Source organism: Crocodylus porosus, unplaced genomic scaffold (assembly GCF_001723895.1).
Source record: "Crocodylus porosus isolate Cpor-Errol unplaced genomic scaffold, CroPor_comp1, whole genome shotgun sequence".
Classification (NCBI taxonomy): Eukaryota; Metazoa; Chordata; order Crocodylia; family Crocodylidae; genus Crocodylus; species Crocodylus porosus.
In genome coordinates this window covers 41,696,809-41,704,967 of record NW_017728886.1, presented here as the reverse complement: position 1 = coordinate 41,704,967, position 8,159 = coordinate 41,696,809, and the positions used below count along the sequence as shown (strand labels likewise).

Sequence of the window (8,159 nt, the reverse complement as noted above, 5' to 3'; positions counted from 1 at the left end):
TCCTACCCTGGGGATCTTTAAGAAGAGGCTTGAAGCCTACCTGGCTGGACTCATTTGAGTCCAGTTTTTTTCTCCCGCCCAGGTGGGGGGTCAGACTTGAAGATCTGCAAGGTCCCTTCCGACCCTACTTCTGTGGTTCTATAAGACTAATACCTGAAATATACATCATTTTAATACAACTTTTCTCTCCAATAATTACTGTATTTACTTGAATCTAAGAAACTTGAATTTAAGACAGCCCCCCAATAATTAGATTCTGTATATGGGAAAATTATACATTTTCCAAGTATAGAATCTGATTATTAGGGGTCATCTTAAATTCATCCCCCACCACTGCTACAGCAGGGAAAGCAGTGTCTGGGGAGGGGTATCAGGTGGCTGGGGGGTCAGGCAGCCCCTTTACCCTCTTGAGTAAATATGGTATTATTGTTCAAAGTTATATCTAAATTATTGAGGCACCATAGTAGTGTGGTAATAGTCTGCCATCTACTAAGATTAGACTTTACACAAGAGTATTACTTTGTATTTCTCTATCACCTTTCAGTTGCGGGGCTGTATATGTAGCCTTACTATCTGGATTATAGATGTGCTATAATCCAGATAGTTGGATAGTTGGCTACTAATAAGAAGTGACAGACAAGTCTCATGCCTAACCTTTTCTTGTTTACCTGCCTGTAATGCAAGGATACATGTTTATCCTGATACTGAGACGGCACAATAGAGATTCTCCCCTATACCACCTCGTGAGGCTTCTCTGACGCATTTTGTTAGATCAGTCATTGCTAATATGTTTACACAAAAATCATAATATTTTACAGAGTCATAGAAAGGTAAGGCCAGAAGGGATCTCAGGAGCTCATTTAGTCCAATTCCCTGCTTAAGGCAGGATCATCCTTTACACAATCCCAGTCAAATAGGCACATGAACAATTTTTTCAGAAACTTGAGCAGGATGGAATTGCATCAAGCTTAGGATCTAAGTCCATTCAGGCACTGATCTGGCCTTCTGTGTCTCTTTTTCATATTTGTGCAATAAGAATAATAGTACTCACTATCTCATAGGGTGTTCTGAGGATAAATATGTTACAGATTTCAGGTTGGAATAGATGATGTCTCTTCCAGTTGTATGATCACATCTATGATGGGGAAGGACTCAGACAAGCTATAGGAAACCATGGGGTTTGTTGGCAGGATGTAGGGTTATAAATGAGCGTCTTCCACCTCTCAGCTACAAATTCCACTTGTGCTAAATGAGTATCATTAGCAAGGGGACAGACTTGGCTGATTTTTTGTTTCCCCTTTTTTTGTTTGTGTGTAGCATAAAGATATACGTGAAGATGACATAAAATCAGCTTTTAACTCCTGGTTGCAGGATTACACTGGTGACAATTTTCCCTGGATGATAACAGGTTCAGACTGCATACAGCTAGAGATTAAAGAAAGTAAGGAAAACAATATCCTCTGTTGTGGTTTTATTGCCTTATATCTCCTTATACAATCTCCGTAGGTAATTTTTTCTCTTTAAAAAGATAATCTATGTAGAGTTGGATGTAACAGATGCTTTCTTCCATTTGAACTGTAGATGTGAATTTCTCTTTAATGGTGGGGAAAGAAGTAGGGCCTGGTGACACCTTAGATGCATTCAAAAAGCCCAAGGCAGAATTGATCCAAGTTATGCAGTTTTATGTAAGCAGCATGATTTAGATGGGTACAGAACACACATTCATCCTTTGGTGGGGAGTGCAAATGTTGGACCAGGTTCCACTATTTTTAAACCAGTCTGTGTATCCAAACTTCTGTCCTGTTACAGGTATAGATTGGTGTCCGATCACTTGTACTTAAAAGTGTAATGTCTGTACCTGGCCTTAAAGACTAACTGGTTCAGAAAAGAATGAGGTTTTGTAGGGAACAACTTATTTCAGCAGATACTAACATCTGAGAAAGTAGGTTGCTGCTTACAAAGGCTCATGCCTGTGAACCAGTTAGTCTTCAAGGTGATACCTTGGTCTACCTTTTGTTTAACTTCAGACAAAACAGTTAACCACTTCTCTTTAACTGTGAAGATCTTACTTTAATCCTTTCTTATTTGTTTAAACAATTCATTCCACATTATATTTTGAAAGTACATTGCTGTGTCTTTTCTTGTACTAAATAAAATTATAGTTAATTTGGAATCATGACAGTTGTTCAGTGTATTTCCACAGGAATGGAGAATTTTGTCCTTAGTGTACTTGAGCCTTCTGTCACTGAAGAAAATAAATCAGAAAATATTTTTATGTTGAGTCCCAGTTTGCTGCAGAAGACAAATATACAAGTAAATATCACATAATATCAGGTATCAAAAGTAATTTAAATTCTGTTACATTTTGTTAAAGAAATAATTCACTATGTACAGTACATTTTACTTTCAGTTATTAAATAATGTTAGAGAGTCTGTGTTCACCACCTTATATATGCTTATCATGCATATTAGAGCATGAGGCATTGCTAGCATCCCATGCACTACATGATAGTCTGGACCTCCTGTACATTCTACAGCCTACCACTATACATTCTATTATACATTACTACATTCTATAGCAATGTCTATGAATATTGTAGTTGGTGATCAAACTCCCAGTACAACCAAGACAGGCAGAGATAAGCCAGCATTGAGTGACTTTGAAAACACTGCACTTGAATGTTTAGTGCCTTTAAATACCTGTTTCATCTGTCTGCTTTTTTCCTTCGTATAAAACAGGGGCGGGCAGTTATTTCAGGCAGAGGGCCACTTACTAAGTTTTGCCAAGCCATCGAGAGCCACATGACAGGCAGCCAGGGGCAGATAAATATTAATTTTCTAAATTCTTTTAGGGGCCCTGCGGGCCAGATAAAATGGCCTAGCGGGCTGCATCTGGCCCCCAGGCCACATTTTGCCCACCCCTGGTATAAAAGCTACTGTACTGCTGAAATCATGTGGAATGTGTGGGAGGTGGCAATAGCTTATTCCATGTGATAAGAGCGTTACTTTCCATCCAGACCTACCCTTGCACATACTACTTTCTCAGTCTTTGAACAGCTTGTGTGTTCTTTGTCCATTCCCTATGCCCTCATTTCTCCAGTATCTTCAATTTTGGCAAGTATTCCCATGCCTTAGTTCTCATAAATTTGTGCTTGTATTTTCCATATTAACATCCACCTCTTTTGCTGAATAGTGACGACAGAGAAGAAAATTGTGCCATTTAACTGTTTAAACTATAGGAGCTCTGCAAAGCTAAAAGATTTCTGTGCAATAAACTTTAAAAAAAAGTTTCCCTTTATCACTCTTGCCACATGTCAATATTAGAATATTGGGCAAAAGTTGCACAAAGGGTGCATCTACATGTCGCCCAGTGGCAACGTAGTGATATGCTACATATCCGTATGGCATACTACAGGGGCACGCTCCCTGGATATAGTATGCTGCAATATGTAGATTCCATATACAGAATCTAATTTATCCATGCGCTGTACGCACGGTGCAGTAAGCATCCATACTACGCCATGCTTTAGTACCTCCTAAAGCATCATGACATTTAGATGCACCCAAAAGACACAAGCACTGATATCCATATGGTACTAGCACCTCCATTTAAGAACTGGTTTGCTAACTGGGAAATGATTACTCCCTTGATCCAGACTATTTTATCAAAACATCTGAGTTTTTCATTCGAGCTTAGTTTAATCAGACAAAATTTTCCTCAAATTCTGAGGAATTTGTTCCTTTCTCTTATAAACAGGTATTTGAGTTTTTAAAAATGACTCTGTTTCTTATTGTAGGTTCTGTTATATCCTGTGACTACAAAACCTGCTGATGACAGGACCCACTGTATGCATGATACAGACAAGATCCTTCGTTTGCACAAACTATGCAGTTTAGGGTGAGACATTTTGACAGTGAAATATGGAAAGAAAAAGGATTAAGAACTAAAGTTAGTTGGATATAAAATGCACAACTTCTTTTAAAAATAACAAAACCAAATCAACTCAACAGTTCTTTAACTGCAAAGCACAATTTGAGCCAATTAATTCCATGTCATTATTATTCCAAGTTAATTTAAAGCAGGAGTGTCAAACTCACTGGGGGCCTCCTTGCAGGCTGGATACAGCCTAGGACACAGGGGTGGCCTCGATGGGCACAGTGGAAGCAGTGAAGGGTCCCGTGGTAGTGAGAGGTAACCATTGATTTGTTAATAATGTTAGGGAATAAACCCAGGAGTCAGGCTAACAAGCAATGAATCCTGGAACTTCTCTTGCCCCTTATGAAAAACTATCTTAAGCTAGTGAAGTAATGATGCTGCAACTGCATCTTGTAATGCTGGCTGTCCTCTTTGTAGTTGCATTGTGTCCTTGTATGAAGCCTATCACTGTGATATCTGAATGTTGTATGTAGGGACCTACCCAAGTCAAGGAGGCAGATGGGCAATTTCATGGGCTGATTGTGAAGCCAGCTGCCATTTTTATGGGCTTATCATGGCGCCCCCCCACCTCCCCTCCACGCCAGTTGCTGGCCTTGTGATCACCACCCCTCATTGCTGATTGGCAGAGAGGGGCAGGGCCACATAAAAGGCAGCCCTCTCTACCACTCAGTAGCAGAGGTAGGAGGATGCAGCTGCCATCTTGGTGACTCCACTTCATGGTGGTGGTTTCGCCCTATCAGTGGGCTGTGTGGCCAGGCAGCAGTAGCCATTGGCTCCCACCAGTGAATCAGCATTTTATTTTTATTCATTTTTTGTCTTCCTCCTCCCTCCCTCCCCCACCCTGGCAGTTAAGTGGAAAATCGTGGAAACCATGGTTTTTCATGGTTTCTGTGAAAATCACAAAATCATGATTTGTGTAGGTCTGAAGTCATATGTAAATATGTTTTCAAAAGCCTTGCTTTTCACATTTGTAAATATAGCTCTTAATCCTGTGAGCAACTCTTGTTGGACTAACTAGATCAAAGGATATTTGTGGCCTTCATGAAAGATTAAATTGCAAATTACAAAGGGTCCAGAAGTGGCATGGGAAGGTGGCAGTGGTGAGCTGAGCTCACTGCTAATGGCCAAAGCCAGTGAGGCCAAAGGACTACAAATTCTGACAGAAATTCCTCCCCAACTTCTGGTGGCCTGACCAAAAGGTGGCCCCCAGTGGGCCACATAAAGTGCCTCTGCAGGCTGAATCCAGCCTGAAGGCCATATGTTTGAAATCCCTGGGCTCCTATAGACATGCAGAGAGCCTGCTCCAATGTGCTGTAAATCCAGCATGTCAGAGCAAACTCAATCTAGTGTGCTGGAGCATGGAAGTGAATGTGTTGCAGCAGCCTCCAGCGTCACATGTATCAGCGTATCCACACTGAAAAATGTCAGCGGGGTGTTTTAAACAAAAGCTTGCTTGAACTTTAGTTCAAAGTGCTCTGCTGCCATTTTTCGGTGTGGGAATGCTGTTACACATGATGCTCTGGGCACTTTTAATTAGCACAGCTCTTGGAGCTGAGCTAATTGAAGTGCCCCCCCACCCCCATGCCTCCTGGAACACGTGTATAACCTCCTCACTCTCCCAATATTAAGCCAACCTGAGACAATACTTGGGATTAGTAAAGAATGTTGATAATTCACTGGATTGTGAATTTTGGTACAATTAGCACTAAATCAGGGTCGTAGCACTTAGTCTTCTGGGCACCTTAGAAGTGTCTACTTTTTGTTTAATTTGGCTTTTTACATTGAAATCTAAAACTGATAGCTTAGCTGTTTTTGGATCTGACGGGAGAACTGCCAAATCAAAATTGACCAAGAATTTAAGAAGGAATAAAGGTGGCTTTAAAGAAAACTTACACTTTTCTAATATTGACTCTGGGCTTCAGGGCTGCTCCATGGTGCAGCAGCTGTTGACAAGCTTTGGTAGGCTATTATGCAAATGTTACAGTTGCTAAAGTTCAATGCGTTTTGTTTATATCCTCTTTCCTGACCTATTATACCCTATGCCAAGGTAGGGAAACGGAATGGCATAGATCAGGTACATGGGTTCTTCACTGACAGAAGAATCTGCCCTACCAGGATGGGAATATCCTGCAAAAGTTATCCACAGCTCTATATGTCATTATTGTAATGCGAGAGTTGTTATCGCATGATGTTTCATTGGGTTGTTTTTTTTCTTCGAGTATCTGAAGTACTTTATGATGTGTCCAGCTGAAAAGAACACTATACATGTAAGCTGTTATTAACTTAATATACTAGGATGGTCTAAGATACTGATTTGCTTCTTCTTACTCTGCAGGGGGGTGGATAAATTAGGAACATCCTCCTTTGAGCATATCAGTCACAGCCTCTTAGGACGTCCTTTGTCTCAAAAGCTAGCTTGCTTTGTTGTGGGATTGCGCAGTGGAGGTGTCCTGATCACAGGAGCAAAGGTACATGTTTACAGCTCTTCACTTACATGCCAAAAAGATTTTTTCTCAAACTAAATTTAATCTTCTAAATAAGCATAATAAACCCATTTCTTTTCTGTTTCATGGCATCAAAGAGAATAGAGCTGAAAAAGAACTATTTGGTTAGCGGATAAGAGCAGACTGGCAGATTAGTTATTATGTATTTTAATATTTGTGCTGCCTGAGTATGAACTATCTTCAACAATTGACCTTCTACCACTTTGAAAGACTGTTTTATACTATGATCAGACCCTTCAAATGCTTATTAATCTTTTTATTTCCTTTTTTATTTGACTTTTACAGTTGTTTGAATTTAGAAGAAAAAATTATTTTCTTTCTTTAGCACTAGCAAAAATACTATATACATTTGACTCATTGATTTTTCTTATTAGATTTTTCTCAGGTGCATAGACATGTGCGTTTTATTGACGAGTAGACTAATTAGCTCTGCAGTAAAGCTTCACAGTCTACATGTGCGCCAATATTAACAGTAAATTAATTAACTCTGCCATAAGATAGTACTGTCCCTGAAAGTACTATCTTATGACTGAATCATAAGTGTGATGAAATGCATATGTAGATGGTGCAAATTGCACCCAGTCAGCCCAAACAGTAGGAGGTCAGAACCCCAGCTCCTGCAGCCCTTCTACCACCCAATGCTTCCACATGGAGCTCATTGCTGAACCCCCCCGCCCTCCCCTTTCCCTGCCAGGTCAAATCTGCCCTGCTATGGCTTAAATTTCATGGTCCCAGGCACTTGCGTAGACCCTGCACCTGAGACCAGTTGACTCCAGCTCAAACTGCCCCAGTGTTTATTGCGTCAGTTTAATTTCATATGTAGATGTACCCAATGCAATTCATTTAATGTCACTTGTAATCTAACTGGAATTCTATAGGAGTTGTACCAATAACTTCACTCTGAACAAAGCTTAGATCATAAGGTGTCTGCTGATGATGATAAATAAAATCAGCATATATACAATCAGCCAACTATTTAGTATGTGTATTTGCTATGAATAGTCCAGGAAAACAGAAAGAAATAGCTTCTGTCTCTTTATATTTATTATTTTAGAAGATTTTATCCAACATTTATTTCGTAGGGAACTGGGAAGTCAACATTAGCGAAGGCCATCTGCAAAGAAGCATTTGATAGACTGGATGCTCATGTGGAAGTGATTGACTGTAAAGATTTAAGAGGTCTGAATATGATATTCTTACAATCTCAAAACTTAGTGGTTATTATAGGGAAGCTTACAGTGAGCATATCATTTTAATATTATGTTCAAGACATATACAGTATGATAAAACTTTAATTTAGCTGTGTATTTTAGCTGATTGACTTTTCTGTACAGTATTTTATATTCTTTCTATAAGGGATTTTGTTGCCTTGCAGTGAGCACCTTACAGGTTCATTTTATCGCACAAGTTACAATAAGTTGCATACATTACCATCTCAAAATTTCTTCCCATTTGGTATGAAAAAGAAGGAACAAATAGGGCTTCATGTCTTTTTATATTGAACAGCTGGAACAAAAGTAACAGCATGTTATACTTCTGCAGTCGTTCTTACCTAACAGGCGCAAATATTCTAGATATATAAAAACCTTTGTCTGTCTGTCCATAACGCTTTATTTGCACTCTGATGGGCTGTCTCGGCATGTGGCAGAGTGCCGCCGTGATGGTGGGGACAGAGATGAAGGGCCAGGCCAGCTGTGCTGGCCTGTCCCGCCCTCCCC

At 39.9% G+C, this 8,159-nt stretch overlaps 2 protein-coding genes across 3 annotated transcripts in view; both read left to right on the top strand.

Moving 5' to 3' along the window:
- CDK6 (cyclin dependent kinase 6) overlaps positions 1 to 8,159 on the top strand; it is a 369,693-nt gene that overhangs the window by 275,134 nt on the left and 86,400 nt on the right. The gene's annotated exons all lie outside the window — the stretch shown is intronic.
- The window catches only part of PEX1 (peroxisomal biogenesis factor 1), a 45,999-nt gene that overhangs the window by 15,516 nt on the left and 22,324 nt on the right, over positions 1 to 8,159 (top strand). For both annotated transcript variants that reach the window (XR_002100705.1, XM_019533167.1), the window contains exons 7-11: positions 1,318 to 1,441; positions 2,204 to 2,313; positions 3,798 to 3,898; positions 6,273 to 6,405; positions 7,524 to 7,620. Coding sequence is in view for 1 of the 2 variants with exons in the window: in XM_019533167.1 (XP_019388712.1) it covers positions 1,318 to 1,441; positions 2,204 to 2,313; positions 3,798 to 3,898; positions 6,273 to 6,405; positions 7,524 to 7,620 (565 nt within the window). In the remaining variant the exon portion in view is untranslated. The remainder of the gene's footprint in view (positions 1 to 1,317; positions 1,442 to 2,203; positions 2,314 to 3,797; positions 3,899 to 6,272; positions 6,406 to 7,523; positions 7,621 to 8,159) is intronic.